We start from the raw sequence: 23,285 nt of genomic DNA on the forward strand, positions 1-23,285 counted from the left end.
TAATGAGGAGCACTTATCTGGTCTCCAAAAATTTGCAAGGAAGTGCAAAATTGTGAATCCAGACTGCTTGGCTGAAGTGATGTTACAGTAATGAGTGTATTGATTTACTGTAATGACCAACTGCATCAACCAGTCCTGATTTAATCTCTAATGCAGTGTTTTTTGTCTTGGCCAAACATAACCACACCCTTTCCCACCACCAGCTGCAACCATACATTTGAATTTGAGATTAATAAATAAATATTTTACTTCATGCAAGACATAAAATCAACCAAAAATACCACAAAAATCTGTCAGCAATTTTTCTTGTACAAATTATTCTGTTTTAAAAAAACTCTCCATTTTGTTTCCTTTGCCTCCTTGTTCCTTTTAGAGGCCCTTTCCTGATTGAGAGATTGGGAATATACCCTACTCCCCACACTACAAGCAGTATAGGATTCTTTCTGACCAACTTTATCAAAATGGTCTAAAGTGGCATATGTTTCCTCGTCTTGCAAGTATAAATTATGGGAATATGACTGTCCTGGAAAAGGACATTCCCAGCTGCCGATCAGTACAGTTTTACCTGACTACTGTTTGGCATTCCACATTGATGTGCCCAGCATACTACATTGGCAATATGTCAGTATGAAACCATGCCGTTTGGGCATTCTGCTTTTAAGAATTTTTTATTTTTTTTTTACAACAAAAGACCTGACGACGGTGAAGCTTTGATCAAATAATGATGAAACTGGGCTGAGAAAGAAAATTAACATTTCCAATTTTTAGCAATAGCGAACATTTCCAAGTTAATGTACAATATGAGTTAGAGGTAGTAAAATGCATTCTTATGTTGCAAAGATATTCCACGCGATTGGTAAATGGATTACCCACATCAACTATCCCAGTGACTTTGAGCACATTTGGACACATTAGGCAATAGTTTCAGAATGGATAAATTAATTTTACGTAAGACCCTTTCGCTATTTGACACATTCATCCAATTGTTCTGAGCTAGAATAAAATTCAGGACCGGGAGGTGAAGGAATAGTACATGGAATGACCCACTGAGCCACCACATTCTTAGCAACCTTTATCTCAAGATGATAGTTTTTGAAAAAATATTTTTATTCTCCTCCTTTTTCATATTTTCTCCCAAATTTACACCCGCCAACAATAAACAATAATCAGAAACAAATATGTCAATCCCCATATCAATAACAACGATCCCATCCTCCCACCAACCTCCAAACATCAGCCCGCATGTTCACACAAACAACTGACATAAAGGAATTAGGGATCACCCATAGTCGCCATTAACACACTCAGCCCCCCTTCCCCCAACCCTCCCACCCACATGCTCCAACTAATGTTTGATGTTATCCAGTTCTTGAAAGTGCATAATGAATAATGCCCATGAATTGTAGAACCCCTCCATCCTTCCCCTCAGTTCAAACTTAACCTTCTCAAGAGTCAAGAATTCCAACAGGTCCCCCCGCCACGCCAGGGCACAGGGTAGAGAGGCTGCTCTCCAACCCATCAGGATCCGCCTTCAGGCGATCAACGAGGCGAAGGCTACAACATCTGCCTCCGCACCCGTTTCCAACCCTGGCTGGTCTGACACCCCAAATATGGCCTCCAGGGGACCCGGGTCCAGTTTCACGTGCACCACTTTAGAAATTACCCGAAAAACCTCCTTCCAGTAATCCTCTAGCTTTGGACAGGACCAAAATATACGAACGTGATTAGCAGGGCACCCCCCGCAACGTTCACGCACATCTTCTACTCCTTCAAAGAATCGGCTCATCCTCGCCCTCGTGAGGTGCGCTCTGTATAACACCTTCAGCTGTATCAGTCCCAACCTCACGCACGAGGTGGAGGCATTCACTTTCCGGAGCACCTCACACCAGAACCCCTCCTCCATATCCTCTCCCAACTCTTCCTCCCACTTTGCTTTGATCCCTTCCAGTGGTGCCTTATCCTCTTCCAAAATAGCTCCGTATACCGCTGACACTACCCCCTTCTCCAGTCCCCCTGTCAGCAGCACCTCCTCCAGCAATGTGGAGGCCGGTTCCTCCGGGAAACTCTGTATCTCCTTTCTGGCAAAATCTCGAACCTGCATGTATCTAAACATTTCACCCTGCTCCAGCCCATACTTCGCTTCCAGCTCTTTCAATCCTGCAAACCGACCCCTAAGAAACAAATCTTTTAGTGTCTTAATCCCCTTCTCCTCCCATTTATGAAAATTTCCATCCCACCTCCCTGGCTCAAATCTGTGGTTCCCCCGAATCGGCATTTCCCTCGACCCTGCCCCCAACCCGAAGTGTTGGCGAAACTGCCTCCAAATTCTCAATGCAGCTATTATTACCGGACTCCCTGAGTATTTCCCCAGGGCTATTGGGAGCGGCGCTGTTGCTAGTGCTTTCAATCCCGCCCCCTGCACAAACTGTCCTCCATTCTGACCCACTGGGAATCAACCCCTCTGACCCAGCTCCGTACCTTCTCTACATTCGTTGCCCGGTAGTAATACATCAGGTTCGGAAGAACCAAACCCCCTGCCTGCCTTCCCCTCTGTAGCAGCACATTTCTAACTCTGGCCACCTTCCCTCCCCATATGAACAAAGTAATCCTTCCCTCAATCTCTCTGAACAAAGTAATCCTTCCCTCAATCTCTCTGAAAAAAGCCTTTGGCAGGAAAATCGGTAGGCATTGAAAAAGAAACAGAAATCGCGGCAACACGTTCATTTTAGCCGCCTGTACCTGGCGCGAGTTGAGGGGACGTGGCAGAGGGGAAGGAAACCGAGGTGGGGCATTGGACGCTGAGAAGGTGTTTGACAGGGCAGAATGGGGGTATTTGATGGCAGTTCTGGAGCGGTTTGGTATTGGACCAAGACTTGTGAACTGGGTAAAGCTACTATATAAGGAGCCGAGGGCGAGTGTCCGCACAAACAACATCAGCTCGAGATACTTTTCTCTCCACTGTGGGACTAGGCAGGGATGTCCTATGTCTCCCCTGCTGTTTGCACTCACGATTGAGCCGTTGGCCATTGCATTAAGAAGATTGGGAGTATGGAAAGGAATAGTGCGGGGGGGGGGGGAATAGAGCACAGGGTGTCCTTATATGCCGATGACTTGCTGTTATATGTGTCTGAACCAAGTGTGTCGATAGGGGGAATATTGGAGCTACTGCGGGTATTTGGGTCTTTCTCAGGGCACAAACTAAATTTAGACGAGAGCGAGTATTTTGTGGTGTCTCGGCCGGGGGTGGGGGCAGGGGTGGGGGAGCTGCCATTCCGTAGGGCAGGGACTCACTTTAAGTACCTGGGGGTGCAGGTTGCCCGGGAGTGGGGGGGGGGGGGCTCCGCAGGTACAACATTTCTAGTTTGGTGGGGAGAGTGAAAGCCGATCTGGCAAGGTGGGATGGTCTCCCTCTGTCAATACCCTTCTAACATTTGAAAAGAGCTGCCTCCCTCTCAAGAACCCCGTCTGATCTTCACCTATCACCTTTGGGAGGCACTCCTCCAGCCTACCCTCCAGTACCTTCGCCAATACTTTTGCGTCCACATTCAGAAGTGATATGGACCTATACAACACACACTCTGTCGGATCCTTATCTTTTTTTAGCAACAGGGAAATCGATGTCTGCCCCAAAGATTGTGGCAACAGCCCTATCCATATCGCCTCTTCAAACATCCCCACCATCAGGGGTGCCAGCTTATCCTTGCATTTTTTATAATATTCCACTGGAAACCCATCCGGCCCTGCCACCATCCCCGACTGCATAATCCCAATTGCATCCTTTATCTCCTGCTCCACTATCGCTCCTTCTGATGTAGCCCTGTCTCCCCCCCGTAACCTCGGGTACTCCAACCCATCTAGAAATTCCTGCATCTCACGGTCTCCCCCAGGTGGCTCTGACCTGTACAACCTCTCATAAAATTCCTCAAAAACCTTGTTAATCAGATCCGGAGCCACCACCAACTTCCCTGCCCTATCCCTCACCTGAACAATTTCCCTTACCACTGCCTCCCGCCGGAGCTGACCTTTTAACATAGCCTTATCTCCATGTTCGTAAATTGCACCCCTTGCTTGTCTCAGTTGGCGCACCGCCTTCCTGGTAGATAGTCGGTCAAAGCTCACCTGTAGTTCCTTCCCCTTTTCCAGCTTTGCTGGGTCCCCATCTTCTGCATAACTCCTATCTACCTCCAACATCTCACCTATTACCCTCTGCCGCTCCAACCTCTCCTCTTTGTCCACCCTGGCCTTAAACAAAATTACCTCACCCCTCACTACCGCCTTTAGAGCCTCCCAAACAACTGCCTTCGACACCTCACCCGAGCAGTTGAAACCTACATAGTCCTCAATTAACTTTTCAATTTTGTCACAGAACCCTTGGTCCCCCAAAAGTCCCACATCTAATTTCCACCCCGGCCTCTGCGCTACCCCCTTCTCCAGTACCATGTTCACCCAATGCGGAGCATGATCTGACACTGCAATTGCTGAGTAATCTCAAGATGATAGCTGATGGTGAACTTCTTTAATGGCCTTATCCGAAAGCCACTTTAATATTAATGAAACTTGGATGTCTTTAAATTCTGATCAACGAGTAGTGAACATATTGAAATGTCCATAGTCCCTGATGGGCGGAGCCTTTATTTCTATTCCAGGAGGGAGACTGAACATAGAACATAGAACAGCACAGAACAGGCCCTTCGGCCCTCGATGTTGTGCCGAGCAATGATCACCCTACTCAAACCCACGTATCCAGCCTATACCCGTAACCCAACAACCCCCTCCTTAACCTTACTTTTTTTTAGGACACTACGGGCAATTTTAGCATGGCCAATCCACCTAACCCGCACATCTTTGGACTGTGGGAGGAAACCGGAGCACCCGGAGGAAACCCACGCACACACGGGGAGGACGTGCAGACTCCGCACAGACAGTGACCCAGCCGGGAATCGAACCTGGGACCCTGGAGCTGTGAAGCATTTATGCTAACCACCATGCTACCATGCTGCCCTTACATGAAGCTCTGAGTTATGTCATTAAGTGCTTGTCCAAGCATTTGTAGCAATTCTGAGCAAGAGAGAGGACCCACAGACCAACCAGCTCCGAATTCACTTTGATATCATACTGATAGTAATGTTAAGATTTTGAAGATCCAGTTAATAGAGGTGAGCATTATGTAAATCAGTCTATTCTGCAGCAAAATGCAAAAGCACTTAATGCTCTTCTATAAAGATTGAATCCACCCAGTGATCCCATAAAAAAATTCTTCAAGTCTAATCATAAAATAAAAGTGACTTGATGATTTGAACGCACACCTTTGTTCTGTCTATGGAATGCCGCATAAACAGTTCAGACAGCAGGCAGAGCAGCAGGAAGATTCAGCCAGGTGTAAAAGTGTTATAGCTCAGTGACTCTGCTATCCCTAGAAACAGCGAATCACCAGGAGAATGACAGCTCAGATCGCGGGGCCAACCTCATTATAGGGGAATTTTCACAAGTTTGTATTAGAATCCTTTTGTATTAACGAATGAGAGACACTATCAATACAATTGCAAATCCAGAAAAAGGCTGGAGAGTTTTTTTTGCACCTCTGACTGGATTTTGTAGTTTCCTAGGGGCCGTTCAGTCCCTTGTATGAAATTGCAAAGCTGCTGAGCAATCAGTTATCCAGCAGTCTTGTAAATTGGTTGGAAAATCGGAACATAATAAAAGTTGTATTATTACGAACCTGTTATTTCCTTAAGTTATACAGTAATGACTTTTGAGAGAAGATACAATTATATGGATCACTCTTTGAGGTTCTGTAATCGTATCATTTCAATTTACTTGAAGGTTCTTTCTTCAATTACATTACACCAATCCATTTAGTAAAATCAAGTCCAGTGCAGGGCGATCATTGGTCCATTTAAAATGCTTTAAAATACATTCAGAAGCCTGCAATTATTGTGGGGACACTATAATATTAATGTTTATGGACCCAAGTGTAAAATAAATGAATTAACCTTTTAAAACACACTTAAGTGGCTGCAAAAATAAAGACCAGACTAGTCCCTTCCTCGCTTCGCATTCTTTTAATGGATAGTGGATTTATGCTTTTGCAATAATATGCTCAAATATTGGATTTGTTCACCAGGACTGTACCTGAATGATTTTACTTGCAAAAGGTTCAAGAATATTGCCATAACTTTAATCCACATTTAGCTACCTAACGAAAGAGTTGCTCACAATTTCGAATGTGTTTTAAAAAAAAAAACCTAACACATGTTTCTTTTTATTTATTCACCCACAAGTCCAGAAACAGTTTGCAACAAGGTGACACAGATGGAGCCAGGAGACTGGGACGGCTTGCCAGATTACTGAGTATTGTAGCAATAATCCTGGGAGCACTCATCATTATCACCTCCTGTATTGTCAACTATGCAGGTAAAGGAGATTAGGAAATAGGATACATCTGAGGCACTGTGCATTTGAGCAGCCTTACATTTAATAAAAGAAATAAAACAGCTTTCAGGTTCACTTCAGCTAATTTTGTAAAATCGATATGCATTGTTGTAAATCTAGGACCACGGGGGGGATTAAATGTGAAATCCGGTACTTGATAACTGTATAGCAATTTCAGTAATGCACGTTTCGCATCCAACGGTTTTATTTCCAGAATGTTCATCATTATAATTGTACTGTATCGAAACGAGTCATTGAATAATTGTTCACCATTTGCAACTGGAGATGTGTGTATAGAAGATACTCACCATGAATAGAGTAGGGTTTTGATTTGCTTGACTGAGGCTGACTTGCAAATGGAATGAGAAACCTGTACCACAGGGAGCCACTGGGTATTTTGATGTTCCCACTCGCTGCGCTTTACTTGCATATCGGAAAAGCAACACTGAAAACTAATAGGTAATATAAAGATATTACATTATAGAAAGTATTTCCATGGTTGCCGGTTACCATATGCGATTATAATGTCCTGTCTAGCTGAAAACACTCTGTTGAAGGGTTAAATGATGAAAATTAAGAAATAAAATCAGCGTTTTTAATTAAATAAGATAGAGCTGTCTAAGATCAACTTAATTCAGAGTTTATCTAATGGTGGAACCCTTGCCTGCCACACAAATGTCAGATAATGACCACCTTCAACAAAAGGTCCAAGTACCTGCCCCCTGAGATTCAATAATGTCAGCATTGCTGAATCCTGCACCAGCAAAATTCCACGAGTAATCATTGACTGGACCAGTCATACCAACACTGTGGCTCGCAAAAGCAGGCCAGACGCTGGGTATTTAAAATGATTGACTCATTTTTTGATCACTGGATGCCACTCCACTGTCCGCAAGACTCAAATCTGGAATGTGATGGGTACAGCTGCAGTAACACTCGAGAACCCTGCTACCATCTAGAATGAAGAAGCCTGCGTGATCAGCACCCTCTACCGAACATAATATCCATTCCTTGCACCGCCACATGCCACTACGATTGTAACATGTATGGTCTACAGGATGCATTGCAGCACTGTGACCTCCGCCATCCGAAGGCATGAAGGCAACAATACAATCATCTGAAACATTCTCTTAGTTACACATTACGTCAAAATGGCTGGACTATCCTTTCAATCGCCAATGTGGAAGCACCATTAGCACAAGCACTCAGTGGTTCCAAGAGAAGGCCCATTGCACATAAGGACAACTATTGATAACAGTAAATGTGTGGCCTTACCAGTGTTGCTCACAACTTGAGAATAAATGAACACAGGGTTATGGAAATGTTGCATAGTGGTTCTCTCACTGGACTAGTAACCCAGAGGCCAAGACTAATGATTCAGAGAAATGAGATCAGATCCCACCACAACAGTTGGGGAATTTAAATTCATAAACAAATCTCCCTTGTCACAGAAATGGTGACCATGCGATGACCGGATTGTTGCAAAAACTCATCTGGTTCACTAATGTCCTTCATGGAAGGGCATTTTCCATCCTTGCCTTGCCTTGCCTGGTCTGTACGCAACTCCAGACTCACAGCAGCAGGGTTGACTATTAACTGTATTTTGAAATAGCCAAGCAAACTACTCCGTAAAGAGCAATTGGGAATGGGCAATTCTGCTGGCCCTGTCGACGTCACCCAGGTGAATTAGCAAATCCAACTAGCTCCTGTTGATGAACTAACCTATTGAGTTCTGAATTGAAATGTTATTTAAGTATAATTATATTCTACAATAAACATAGCCAATATTTTATCTTTGTAGACCAAATGGGTGTAGAGACACAGTCTTCACAGTCACACAACAAATATTTCTGTTAATTTTCATGATGTCTTAAGTTGCTGATCTTGGCAGAACTTGATATTCTCGTCAACCATCTGTGGAGTCTGCATGTTCTCCCCATGTCTACGTGGGTTTCCTCTGGGTGCTCCGGTTTCTTCCCACAGTCCAAAGATGTGTGGGTTAGGTGGATTGGCCAAGCTAAATTGCCTTTAGTGTCCAAAACAAGAAGGTTAGGTGGGGTTACTGGGTTATGGGGATAGGGTGGAGGTGTGGGCTTAAGTGGGGTGCTCTTTCCAAGGGCCGGTGCAGATTCGATGGACCAAATGGCCTCCTTCTGCACTGTAAGTTCTCTGATTCTGAGTATAATCCATCAATAAGACAAGAGCATGAATGAAAAATCACCATTGTCAAGCCTCCTTGCTGACATAAGTAAAATTAGTCAACCTAGTGAGTAAGAAGTATAGTGCAACAGGACTGAGGTCCACGGGGCTTTGGGGACCAGTTTGCTTGAGGCTGCATGTGGCCTTACGGCCAGAGATTGGGCATTCCTGCTGTTATAAAATAGGTCTATAGGTACAGTGATGCAAGGCAGTTAGATATCTGCATTGGCATCATACTATATCAAACTGCTAATTAAAGACAGTCAGGGAGCCAATGTGTAGATTGAACTTCCCACATCAGATGTCTAAATCAGGAGTATGCTGCCAGTGCAGTGTTTAGCCTCTGATATCACAGAAGATCACAACTATATTATACAGTGCAAATGATTTGCCTGAGGGCAGGTCCCTGCTCATTTTTTCACACCTCACAGTTTTACACTTTCCTCTTTGATTGTCTGTAGGAGTCTCCTGTTTACAATTTCAAATTGTCTGACATCATTCTCTTGTCTTTATAAGCCTGTAATGTCCTTTTGTACAAATTGCCTTCCTAAAGAATATAACACTGTTACAACTGATCCAAGGTATTAGATATCTCTTCTTGTAACGTTTAGATTAATGCACAAATTCAGTAGAATATATTTGACTTTCAAATGGGATCAGATCCGCCAGAAATGATGGGCAGGATTCTCCGATTGCCGGCGCCGAAATAGCGATTGGCCGGAGAATCCGTTTTTACGCCGAAATGGGGGCGGCACCGTTTTTCAGATGCTCCGCCCCGATGGGCCAATTTTCCAATGGCATCGGTTGCGTGTCCTCTCAATTTACGGGGACCCCGAGTGGCGGCTGGGTACTGAGTCCAGCACCGCCACAGTCACGGAGCCGTTCTGCTAGCAGGGAGACCTTCGGCGGGGCTAGGGGAACTGGTGGGAGGTGGCGAGGGGGGGAGTGGGTTACAGAGGGGGGGGGGCACTATCTGGCAGACCGGGTCTGCTCACGGCTGGCGCTATGTTGTACGGCGCGGCCGCCGCAGGTCGCTGCAGGTCGCCACCGTCTACATGTGCGGCCACCGAGCCGGCCACTTTCAGTCCGTATCTGCAGGTATGTGGAGCGGCTGTTAGCCCCCCACCAGGCGGACCATCGGTGCGGGGGCGCCGCCGACTTTTTGGTCGTAAGACCAGACTCTTCCTCCGGACATTGCTGCAGAATTGGAGAGTCCAGCCCTGTATGTTTCAATAATGAAGTGTTATGTTTCCCTTACATCATCATTACTAATATATTAAAATTCTTCCAACTACACAAATTTCATGTTATTACACTTTCTTAGAATGATTGAATCATAGAAATTTACAGCACAGAGAGAGGCCATTTGGCCCATCGCCCATCAAGAAGCCATTCAACCTACTCCCACTTTCCAGCTCTTGGTCCCTGGCCTTGTAGGTTACGGCATTCAAGTGCATTTCCAAGTACTTCTGAAATACTGCCTCTCCCCTGTCAAGCAGTGACGCCAGATTCCCACTCCAGAATCTCAGAATTGTTACGGTGCAAAAGGCGGCCATTCAGTGCATCGTTTCTCCATCAGCTTTCCAAATGAGTGTTATGGCTTGGTGCCATTCTCCTGCCTTTTCCCCATACCCCTGCACAATTTTTCTATTCGGATAATCATCTAATGCCCCCTTGAATGCCTCCATTTAATTGCATCCACCACACTGCCAGGCAGTGCATTCCAGACCTGAACCACTCTGTGCCCACTCAATTGCGATTTTTTTTGCGAGCGGGAACAGTTTCTCCCTATCTACTCCATCCAGCCTCTATCACCTCTACCAAATCTCCTCTTAGCCGCCTTCTCTCCAAGGAGAACAATCCCAACTTACAATTGTCGCTGGGTTACTAGTTCAGTGACATTACCACTCCCCTCTTGTAGTCTATGCCCCTATCAAAAAAGCCTGGGATACTATAGGTTTTATTGACTGCTCTTTCCACCTATCACCTTTACTGACTTATGTGCATATGCGCACAGGTCCTTCTGCTCCTGCACCACCTCTAGAGTTGTACCCCTTATTTTATATTGTCTCTCTGTGGTCTTCCTATCAAAATTAATCACCTCACACTTCTCTGCATTGAACTTCATCTGGCACCTATCTGCCCAATTCACCAACTTGTCTACATCCTTGCTCTGGGTGAAAGCATTTCCCCGAGAATCCCTTCTATTCCTCCTATCTCTTACTCTAAATCTATGCCCCCTGGTTATGAACCCCTCAACCAAGGGTAATTGGGCTTTTCTATTCACTCAATCTAGACTCCTCATAATTTTATACCCTTCAGTTAGGTTGTCCTTCAGCCTCCTCAGTTCTGAAGAAAGCAATCCTAGTCTGTCCAATCTTTCCTCATAACTAAAATTTAAGAGGCAATATCCTCGTAAATCTCAACCCTGTCGCGTGCAGTCACATTTTACCTATGGTGCTGTGACCAGACCTGCACATAGTACACCAACTATGGGCTAACCAGCGTCTTATATAGCTCCAGCTTAACCTCCCGGTTCTTATAGTCTATAGTACTAGTAATCTGCTTAACGTCACGTCCTCTGCTCATTCCTTCATGCATCATGGTTTTAACACAATCCTTTTCAGAGGCCATCCATTTTCACTTTCTAGTTATCTAACATCATCCCTCTCTTCTTCCTTCTTGTTTTCTATCCCTTTAATCTTCCTTCAGTAAGTTTTTATCCAACATTTGGCTTATCCAATGTTACTTTTTCTTGATGAGGTTTACAAGCCTTCTTTCCTCCTCCACCATCCTGCGAATTTCTTCGTTGTTCTTGTGTTCCTTCCAACTGACCCACTCCATCCTTCTCCAGAACCACATTTCACAACTTTTTAACCTCGGGATGTGCGCTTTTCTCAAGGGCCACATTTCAGCCCCGTACAAAAAGACGCTGGAAATCATCGTCTTGATCATTCTTTTCTTAAGACTTTAACTCTTTCCTATACTTAATCTTTGGAGAATGCATTCTTTGCAAGTCATACTCTAACTTGGATTTATTTGCGGCAGTGACCTTCTGACAAGGTGCTTCTCAGCGATTCCTGTTCTAGCTGTTGATCATTCATCTTGTCATCTGCTTTCCCACCATTATTTCTTCCAATCTTCGCAACTTTCAGAACATTTATGCACTCATTTTCATTCAGTAAGCTTTTACCACTTCATTCATTCTATCATTCATTCTATCCATCAGTATCTATGAATCTGAACTGCTCGCCACTTAGGCTAGCTGTCTGAAAATCTCATTATGTGCACCAATTGACCTCCCACTTTGACAACTTTCTGTCATCATGGCTTTTACAATGCTGAATTGGCGTGGTGATAACAGACAGCCCTGTCTTGCCCTGCGCCTGATTACACCAGGTTCAATTTCACCAAGGAATATTCAGATTTCACCAGTCTGCCTCATAGACAGAGCTACAATCATTATTTTATCTCTCCAGTCAAGTCTGATTGCCCCCAGCACTTACAATAGCCGTCGCCAGTTCACCCGGTCAAAATCCCTTTCATAATCCACAAAACCAGTCTCTTCGCTAATAAAGATAAGTTTCCCAAATGCCTTTGTTACTACCGTACCTAACCGTTCAGCCACCTTCAGGAATCTGTGCCTCTGTTCCTCTACATTTCTCAATATCCTGCCATTTATTATGTATTCCCTTGCCGTGTTAGCCTTCCCCATATGCATTACCTCGCACATCTCGGATTGACGTTAATTTGCCACTCTTCCATTCATTGGACTAGTCCATTGAGGTATTGCTGCAGTCTACAGCTTTCTTTGCTATTATCAAGTACAAGGCCAATTTTGGTATTGTTTGCAAACTCCTTAATCATAGGCACTACTTTCAAATCCAAATCATTTACATTTACCAAAGTAAGGGACCTAGCACGTTTGTGACAAGTCTGCCATATGTAACCTTATCAAAATCCTTGCTAAAATCCATATGGACTACATCAACTCCACTACATTCATCAACTCTGGGTGGGGTGCTCTTTCCAAGGGTCGGTGCAGACTTGATGGGCTGAATGGCCTCCATCTGCTCTGTAAATTCTATGATTCTATGAACTCGCTTTGTTATCCCCTCAAAAAATCCAGTCGTATTAGCCAGAAATAACTTTCCCTCAACAAATCCTGCTGGCTGTCTTTAATTAATCCACGGGCCTGGTGATTTATCCAATTTCAAAGATGTTATGCTCCTTAATACTTATTCTTCCCACTGTGCCATGTTCATCTAATATCTCATGCTCCTACTCCGATTGTTGAATCATACTTTTTTTTGTGAAAACAGACACAAAGTGTTCATTAAGAACCGTAACAATGTCCTCCGCCTCCACACAAAAGTTATTTATGGGGCAGCACGGTGGCGCAGTGGTTAGCATTTCAGCCTCACGGCACCGAGGTCCCAGGTTCGATCCCGGCTCTGGGTCACTGTCCGTGTGGAGTTTGCACATTCTCCCCGTGTTTGCATTGGTTACGTCCCCACAACCCAAAGATGTGCAGGCTAGGTGGATTGGCCACGCTAAAATTGCCCCTAAATTGGAAAAAATCAATTGGGTACACTAAATTAAAAAAAAAACAAAATTTATGTATGGGTCCTAATGGGCTTGGCTTTCTTTAATTATGGAAGACAGAAAATGGTGAAAGAATTCAATACATACGCCCCCGTCCCACCTTTTGCACAGCCCGTCACATTTCTACCCCACTCCAGTTTCAAATCATGGGCGGGCTTCTCCCCTACCCGGCGGGACGGGAGGTCCTGGCGTAGCGGAGTGGCGCCAACCACTCCGGCGTCGGGCCTCCCCAAAGGTGCGGAATTCTCCGCACCTTTGGGGGCCAAGCCCTCACATTGAGGGGCTAGGCCTGCGCCGGAGTGGTTGGCACCATGCCGACTGGCGGCAAAACCGGCACAACGGCCTTTGACGCCCGGCGCCGGCCGAAAGGCCTTCGCCGGTTCGCACATGCGCCGCTGCGTCAGCTGCCACTGACGTCACCACCGGCGCATGCGCGCTGGGGGATTCTCTTCAGCCTCCGCCATGGTGGAGGCCGTGGTGGCGGCGGAAGAAAAAGAGTGCCCCCACGGCACTTGCCCGTCCGCCGATCGGTGGGCCCCGATCGCGGGCCAGGCCACCTTGGGGGCACCCCCCGGGGTCCGATCGCCCCGCACCCCCTGGGGGCCCGCTCGCGCCGCCGATCCCGCAGCCACCAGAGGTGGTTCAAACCACGGCGGCGGGAGAGGCCTCCCAGTGGTGGGACTTCGGCCCATCGCAGGCCAGAGAATCGCCGCAGGGGGCTCGTCTCTCGGCGCGGCGCGGTTCCCGCCCCTGCCAATTCCTGGGTGGCGGAGAATTTCTGCCACGGCGCGGGCGGGATTTTCGGCGGCCCCGAGCGATTCTCCGACCCTGCGGGGGGTCGGAGAATTTCGCCCCATATCTGAAACGTTGGATGGGTTTCTCCTGCCACGTCCTCCCAGCGACCGGAGAATCCGGCCGAGGCGTGGACTTCTCCATTGTCCGCGGCTCGACCGTGGCATTCTGGCGGCAGGCGGGGCGGAGGAATCCAGCCCGTTAACTCTATTTTTCTCTCTCCACAGTTGCTGCCAGACCTGCTGACCCAGCATTTTCTGATTTTATTTCTGATTTCCATATCTGCAGTATTTTGCTTTTATCTTTTATATTTTTAGTTATCCTCTTTTTTAAAAAAGTATTTTTATTAAGGTTTTGCAGAATGTTCCATAATAAAACAGTAGTAACCATAGTAACAAAACAAACTAGAGTGAACCTTAACATAGTGCAAAAAGAGAATATACAATAACAATTAAATAGACATTACCCCACACGACCCAGTCTTCCCACACCATCCCAATGAAGCACTCACCCCCCCCCCCCACAGATTGTTGCTGCTGCTGACGTTTTAATTTTCCCCGAGAAAGTCGACGAACGGCTGCCACCTCCGAGAGAACCCTATCGTAGACCCTCTTAAGGCAAACCATATTTTCTCGAGGCGGAGAAACCCAGCCATGTCGGTAACCCAAGTCTCTACACTCGGGGGCTTAGAGTCCCTCCACATTAATAAAATCCGTCCTCGGGCGACTGGGGAGGCAAAGGTCAAGACGTCGGCCTCTTTCACCCCCTGGACTCCCGGGTCTTCTGACACTCCAAAGATCGCTATCTCTGGACTCGGCACCACCCGTGTGTTAAGCACCTTGGACATTGCCCTCGCAAACCCTTGCCATAACTCTCTAAGCTCCAGGCATGCCCAAAACATGTGGACGTAGTTTGCAGGGCTGCCCTTGCACCTCATACAACTGTCTTCTACCCCAAAAAACTTGCTCATTCTCGCTGCCATCATGTGTGCCCGGTGGACCACCTTAAATTGAATTAGACTGAGCCTGGCACATGAAGAGGAATTAACCCTGCCCAGGACCTCTGCCCACAGACCCGCTTCCAACTCCTCACCTAGCTCCTCCTCCCACTTGCCCTTGAGCTCCTCCACCGAGGTTTCCTCCGCCTCCTGCAGTTCCTGGTAGATATCCGACACCTTCCCCTCCCCCACCCAGGTGCCGGAGACCACCCTGTCCTGTATCTTCAGTGTCGGAAAGCCCACTACCTGTTTTTTCAGGAAGGCTCGTACTTGCAGTTATTTAAAGGCGTTTCCTGGTGGCAGATTAAATTTGTCCTCTAGCGCCTTCAAACTGGGAAAGCTTCCGTCTATGAACAGATCTCCCATCCTTCTGATGCCTGCCCTCTGCCTGCTCTGGAACCCACCATCCAGCCTACCCGGAACAAGTTTTTAGTTATCCTCTGCTCCTTATACATTATAAATAAAATGTTTGGACTTCTCTTGATTTTACTTATCAATATTTTTTTTCATTCTCCCCCGTACTTTCTTAATTGTCTTTTTTTAATAAACATTTTATTGAGGTATTTTTGGTATTATAAGTGGGACAAAATAAACAATGTATATGAATGTATAAACATAGTGCAAAAGCCGTCTCCCTCCCTTACAGGTCCCACCTTTCCTCACCCACTACTCTAGGCTAAACCCCCCCCCCCCCCCCCCCCCACCTTCTGCTGACGATTAATTTTCCGCGAAGAAGTCGACGAACGGTTGCCACCTCCGGGCGAACCCTAACAGAGACCCTCTCAAGGCGAACTTGATTTTCTCCAAACAGAGAAAGCTAGCCATGTCCGATAGCCAGGTCTCCGACTTCGGGGGCTTTGAGTCCCTCCAAGCTAATAGTATCCGTCTCCGGGCTATCAGGGAAGCAAAGGCCAGAACGTCTGCCTCTTGCTCCTCCTGGATTCCCGGGTCGTCCGACACCCTGAAAATCGCCACCTCTGGACTCAGTGCCACCCTAGTTTCTAACACCGTGGACATGACATCTGCAAACCCCAGCCAAAATCCCCTAAGATTCGGGCATGCCCAGAACATGTGGACATGGTTCACAGGTCCTCCCGCACATTTTGCGCACCTGTCTTCCACCCCAAAGAATCTGCTCATCCGGGCCACTGTCATGTGAGCCCGATGAACCAACTTAAATTGTATCAGGCTGAGCCTGGCACATGTTGTGGACGCGTTGACTCTACCCAACGGGTCCACCCATAGACCATCCTCTATCTCTCCTCCCAGCTCCTCCTCCCACGCTCTTCAGCTCCTCGGTCTGTGTCTCCTCTGACCCCAAAAATTCCTTGTAAATGTCAGAGACGCTCCCTTCTCCTCTGGAAACTACCCTGTCCTGAATCCACCTTAGCGGTAGGAGCGGGAAGGTTGACACCTGTTTAGGTAGGAAGTCCCGCACCTGCAGATACCTGAATTTGTTTCCCCTCGCCAACCCAAACTTCTCCTCCAGTGCCCTCATACTCTGAAAGCTCTCCTCTATAAACATATCCCCCATCCTCTCAATCCCTGCTCTCCGCCATATCCGGAACCCCCCATCCATACTTCCTGGGGCAAACCGGTGATTGTTACAGATTGGGGACCAGACCGATGCTCCCTTTGCTCCCACATGTCTCCTCCATTGCCCCCAAACTCTCAGGGCTGCCACCACCTTGGGGTTGGTGGAGTACCGTGCCGGCGGGAACGGCAGAGGTGCAGTTACCAACGGCTCCAGACTGGTGCCCTTGCATGAAGCTGCCTCCATACGCTCCCATGCTGACCCCTTCCCCACCCCCCACTTCCTGATCATGGCTATATTCGCTGCCCAGTAATAGTTACTAAAATATTGCAGCGCCAGCCCGCCCTCTCCCCGACTCCACTCAAACATTACCTTCCTTACTCACGGGGTCTTGCCCACCCAAACAAATCCAGTGATCACTTTGTTGACCCGTTTAAAAAAGGACCCGCGGAATAAAGATGGGGAGACATTGAAACATAAACAGGATTCTCGGGAGGACCGTCATCTTCATGCCTGCACCCTCCCAGCTAATGACAATGGAAGCGCGTCCCCCCCCCCCCCCCCCCCCCCCCCAAAGACCAGCCCCTTGAGGCTCTTAGAGCGATTGCCAACGGCTCTATAGCTAGCACGAACAACAGTGGGGAGAGGGGGCATCCCTGTCTCGTGCAGTCTAAAATAGTCCAATGTTGTCCTGTTCATCCGTACGCTTGCCACAGGAGCCTGATACAGCAACCTGACCCAGTCAATAAAGCCCCGTCCAAATCCGAACCGTCCCAGTACCTCCCATTCTACCCGATCAAAAGCCTTTTCTGCATCCATTGTGATCACTACCTCCACCTCCTACCTTCTGGGGGCAACATGATCATAGTTAACCATCTTCTTACATTGGCCACCAACTGCCCACCCTTAACAAACCCCGTCTGGTCCTCCCCAATAATGTCCTGAACACAATCCTCAATCCTGGAGGACAACATTTTGGCCAGCAATTTGGCATCCACATTCCACAGGAATATCGGCCTGTGGGACCCACCCAGCTCCGGGTTCTTGTCCCACTTCAGAATCAGCAAAATCGTGACCTATGACATCCTCGGGGGCAGCACCCCTCTTTCCCTTGCCTCACTGAACATCCTTATCAACACCTGCCCCAATATCCCAGAAAACTTTTTATAAAACTCCACTGGGTACCCGTCCGGCCCCGGGGGTTTACCCGCCTGCATGGCCTTCAGACCCTCCACTATCTCTTCCAACCCGATCGGGGCCCCCAGCACTTCTACCAGCTCCCCGTCCACCTTTGGGAAATTCAGCCCCTTCATGAAGTGCCTCATCCCCTCCGGCCCGTAGGGGGTTCCGACCTAGAAATCCCTAAATGCCTTATTCACCCCTGCTGAATCTCCAACCAGGTTCCCATCTCCATCATTTACTTTCCCTATCTCTCCGTTTGCCTCCCTCTTTCTAAGCTGCTGTGCAAGCATTCTGCTGGCCTTCTCTCTATACTCGTAGATCGCCCCCTCACCTTTCTCAGCTGCTCCACTGCCCTCCCTGTGGTTAACAAGCCGAACTCTGCCTATAGCCTCCGCCGTTCCCTTAAAAGCCCTGCCTCTGGGGTCTCCACATACCTCCTACCTCCTATCGATCTGTAGTATCTCCTTTACCAGTCAGTCCGTCTCTGCCTTGTCTACCTTCTCCCTATGGGCCCGTATCGAGATCAGCTCCCCTCTGACCACCGCCTTCAGTGCTTCCCAGATCACCGCTGCTGAAATTTCCCCCGTGTCGTTGACCTGCAGATAGTTCTGAATTTCTTCAGCCCCTCAAACACCCCTTCGTCAGCCAAAAGTCCCACATCTAACCTCCAGTGCGGGCGCTGGTTACTGTCTTTACTAACCTGCAGGTCAACCCAGTGTGGAGCATGGTCTGAGATTGTGATCGCCGAGTACCCCGTGTCCACCACTCCTGCCAGTAAGGCCCTGCTCAAAATAAAGAAATCAATCCGGGAATACACTTTATGCATGTGTGAGTAGAAGGAGAACTCCTTCACCCTTGGCTGCCCAAATCTCCATGGATTCCCCCCCATCTGCTCCATGAACCCTTTTAGTTCCTTTGCCATTGTTGGTACTCTGTCCGTTTTCGAGCTTGACTGGTCCAAGCCAGGGTCAATAACTGTGTTGAAGTCCCCTCCCATGACCAACCTGTGCGAGTCCAGGTCCGGTATCTTCCCCAGCATCCTCTTTATAAACTACACATCATCCCAATTTGGTGCATACACATTCACTAATACCACCTGCACCCCCTCCAGTTTCCCACAGATCATAATGTACCGACCTCCTACATCCGAGACTATTCTACCCGCCTCAAACACCACCCGCTTATTGATCAGGATTGCGACACCTCTAGTCCTTGAGTCTAGTCCCGAGTGAAAGACCTGACTGGCCCAGTCTTTCCTCAATCTAATCTTGTCAGTTATTGTTATGGGAGCGGTGTTTTCAGAACCCCAAAATGTATCATGGAGTTCAACCAACATCTTCCTTTAATGTATTGTTGCTTTTGAAGCACATGGCTTGTTCTCCAGGTGTGGTATTACAATTATGGACATGTGGGTTTTTAAACACAAAACAATGTTTATTCCATGAATTCAACTTAACCTTTAAAATAAACATTGGATCACTTAACACCCCTTACTTCAAAGAAAACCCCGAAAATAATACAACACTACCCAATCCTGCAAACTGTTCTTTTAAACATCCAAAAAACATCAACCCTTCAAAAATAGGAGCACAACAGATTACATTCAATATATTTATAGTCTTTGGATTTGCAATAACCACCAGACCAGCTCTTTTCCTTCCTGCAGCTCTCTCAAACCAGCCAGGCACTTTTCAGCTGCTCTCTCAAACTGAAACCAAAAGCAGAAATGAGCTCAGCTCAGCTCCCCCCACCCTCTGACATCACTTCAGTAATATGAGCTGCTCCATTTCTTAAAGGTACATTGCTTAAACATCCATTTCTTAAAGGTGCTCTCACATGACCTTTCTCCCCAAGAAAAAGAAATAAACCATCAACTTCAGGATGGTTTCATTTTTCACTTTTGCACCATCCACTAAGAAATGTACATAGTAAATATACCTTTTTGTTTAAAAAAAAACACACGCAAACAGGTATAATAATATAGTCCATTTTTCTTTGTTCTTCTCCCTCCAGCCAAAATCCTTCTCGATTGACAGTCTCTTTGAACAAGAAAGTCAATGCACGATTCATCCATTCCTCTACGCCTCGGCAATTCTCTTTAAAGTTAGATACTTCAGTTCAATCTGATCACAGAGTCCCATGTAATTCTCCAACACATGAGCATTGGTTATCACAGCTTTCAGGCAGTCACATGCCTTTTGAAAGTCCGCTGTCCATTGAAATTTTTAACGTTTCTTTAGCAAGTCCATCAGTGGAGTAATCACGCCACAAAACGTTTGCACAAATGTTCGATCAGGGTAGCATGGTGGTTAGCATAAATGCTTCACAGCTCCAGGGTCCCAGGTTCGATTCCCGGCTGGGTCACTGTCTGTGTGGAGTCTGCACGTCCTCCCCTGTGTGCGTGGGTTTCCTCCGGGTGCTCCGGTTTCCTCCCACAGTCCAAAGATGTGCGGGTTAGGTGGATTGGCCATGCTAAATTGCCCGTAGTGTCCTAATAAAAAGTAAGGTTGGGGGGGGGGGGTTGTTGGTTTACGGGCATAGGGTGGATACGTGGGTTTGAGTAGGGTGATCATGGCTTGGCACAACGTTGAGGGCCGAAGGGCCTGTTCTGTACTGTTCTATGTTCTAAATCCACTCATGCTAAGAAATCGCATTATTTCCCTTCGTCTTGAGGGTATCGGAAACTCCTCAAGGAAAGTGATTCAGGCTTCTCCAAATTCACTTTCGGCTGGATTCATCACCAAACCCGCCTCCTGAAGTCGATCGAAGAGCTCCATGCGATGTTTTAAATGTTCTTTCCACGTCTGGAAGTTGGAAATAAAAGCAGATTGTCTCATTTTCTCAATGCAATCCTTGAAACGTGGGATAGGATAAGAGTCCGTTCTTGTAACTGCATTCACCTTTCGATAGTCCACACACAACCGTTGGGTACCGTCTGGTTTTGCTACCATCACTATGGATGAGCTCCATTGGCTGCAACCCACTTCAATTATGCCATTTTTAAGCATACTCTCAATCTCTCTGTTAACCTGTGCCAATTTTAAAGGGTTAAGTCTATATGGATGTTGTTTGATAGGAACGGCATTTCCCACATCTACATCATGTACAGCCATTTTGGTACTTCCCAATTTATCTCTACAACCATGCCCATGTGATATCAATAACTCTTTCAGGTCAGTTCGTTTTTCCTCTGGAAGGTAACTTAACAATTCATCCCAATTTTTAAGAACATCCTCATTTTCCAATTTAATGTGAGGTATGTCAAATTCACAGTCATCTGGATTTGGTTTGTCACTTTGAGTTAGAATCATTAAAACTCCTTTTTCTCTCCTTCCCTTTCAAAGTACCTTTTAAGCATATTCACATGACACACTCGGTGAGTCTTCCTTCTTTCTGATGTTTTTACCACATAATTCACCTCACTTAATTTCCTTTCAATCTGATACTGTCCACAAAACCTAGCTTTTAAAGGCTCACCTACCACTGGTAACAACACTAAAACTTTATCCCCACTGACAAAACTACGAACTTTGGATTTCTTGTCCGCTACCCATTTCATCACATTTTGTGTAACTTTCAAATGTTGTCTAGCCAATTCACCTGCTCTATTTAATCATTCCCTATAATTTGACATGTAATCCAATAGTGTAGTTTCCGATTTCTCACCCACCAATTTTTCCTTAATCAATTTAAGTGGTCCTCTTACCTCATGACCAAAAATTAGTTCAAAAGGACTAAATTTGGTAGACTCATTAGGTGCATCCCTAATTGCAAACAATACGAATGGGATTCCTTTATCCCAATCCTCTGGATAATCTTGACAATACGCCCTCAACATGGTCTTTAATGTCTGATGCCACCTTTCTAATGCTCCCTGCGATTCTGGATGGTACGGAGTTGATTTAAATTGTTTTATTCCTAAGCTATCCATAACTTCTTTGAATAACTTTGAAGTAAAATTCGATCCTTGATCCGATTGAATTTCTGTGGGTAGTCCATATCGAGTAAAGAATGTAAGTAACTCCTCCACAATCCTTTTAGCTGTAATATTACATACTGGAATGGCCTCTGGAAACTTAGTAGACACATCAATTATTGTCAAAAGATATTGATTCCAACTTTTTGTTTTAGGAAGCAGTGCTACACAATCAATTAGGACCCTCGTAAAAGGTTCCTCAAATGCTGGAATGGGTATTAAGGGCGCTGGTTTTATCACTGCTTGAGGTTTCCCTATCACTTAACATGTGTGACATGATTGACAAAGTGTAACTACATCTTTATTTAGTCCAGGCCAATAAAAATGTTTCTGGATTTTAGCTTGAGTTTTCCGGATTCCCAAATGACCTCCCACTGGTACCTCATGTGCAACTTGCAACACCTACTTTCTATACCCTACCGGCAATACTACTTGATGAACTTCTGCCAACTTTTCATCCGCCAGCATATGTACCGGCCTCCATTTTCTCATCAAGACATCACTTTTACGGTAATAACACTGGTATACTCTCAGATTCCTCTTCCGTATATGCTTCCTGATATATCCATTTTATTTCTACATCTTTCTGTCGTAACTCCGCCAATTTTCCTGAACTAAAAATATCCGCCTCATCCTCCACCTGTTCTTGTTCTTTTTCAGCCATCTGATCAAAAATCGTTTCTGATAATTGCACTTCAACTTCATCTTCACTCTTTTGTTTCTCCTCTTGTCTTAACCTGTGAATTTGCGACCTTGTTACTACACAATCCAGAAAAATCCCAGGATTTCCGTCCTTCAGCACTTCAGTTGTCTGATTTTCCACTGGCTTATCAACCACAGTAGACATCACTCCCACCTGCAATCCAGCTATATCATTACCCAAGATAAACTTTTCCTGGCCAAGATAGTTTATCTATTTCTCCTACTACCACTTCACCACTCTTCACTGGACTTTCCAACCTTACCTTATATAATGGAACACTACTCCTCTCACCCTGAATTCCACATATCACCACCTTTTCTGGCAACATTCTTCCCAAACTACATAATTCCTCATCTCTTACCATTAAACATTGACTAGCCCCTGTATCTCTTAAAATTGTGACTTCTTTACCTGCTCCTCCTGATACACATGAATAAACTTTACCCACACAAGTAAATTCTTTAAAGACATCTGGCACCTTCTTAACAATTACTTATTGAACAGGCACCTCCACTGGCCCGCCCCCAGGCAGCCTCCGCCCCAACCTCCTCTCTGTCCCTCAGCCCAGTCCCATCAGCTAACAGGCTGGTTTAGCTCAGTTGGGCTAGATCGCTGGTTTGTGATGTAGAAGAAGGCCAGCAGCGCGGGTTAAATTCCCGTACCAACTGAGAATTCTGAATTCTCCCTCCGTGTACCCAAGTAGGTGCCGGAATGTGGCAACTAGGGGCTTTTCACAGTAACTTCATTGCAGTGTTAATGTAGGCCTACTTGTGACAATAAAAAGATTATTATTATTATTATTATTAACTCACATTTTGGCATGGTAAAATTAGCCTTGCCCCCAATTGAAAGCTTTTGTTCCTGG

The 23,285-nt window shown here is 46.2% G+C and overlaps 1 protein-coding gene across 2 annotated transcripts in view; it reads left to right on the plus strand.

The window, feature by feature from the left end:
- The window catches only part of trarg1a (trafficking regulator of GLUT4 (SLC2A4) 1a), a 57,756-nt gene that overhangs the window by 12,168 nt on the left and 22,303 nt on the right, over window positions 1-23,285 (plus strand). Inside the window, exon 2 of one of the 2 annotated variants that reach the window (XM_038814340.1) lies at window positions 6,282-6,496. In XM_038814340.1, coding sequence (XP_038670268.1) covers window positions 6,282-6,428 — 147 coding nt within the window. In that variant the 3' untranslated portion in view covers window positions 6,429-6,496. Of the gene's footprint in view, window positions 1-6,281; window positions 6,497-23,285 lie in introns of those variants that run through there. The other variant, XM_038814342.1, reaches the window with a different exon arrangement.

This window comes from Scyliorhinus canicula, chromosome 12 (assembly GCF_902713615.1).
Source record: "Scyliorhinus canicula chromosome 12, sScyCan1.1, whole genome shotgun sequence".
In the NCBI taxonomy this organism is placed as follows: domain Eukaryota; kingdom Metazoa; phylum Chordata; class Chondrichthyes; order Carcharhiniformes; family Scyliorhinidae; genus Scyliorhinus; species Scyliorhinus canicula.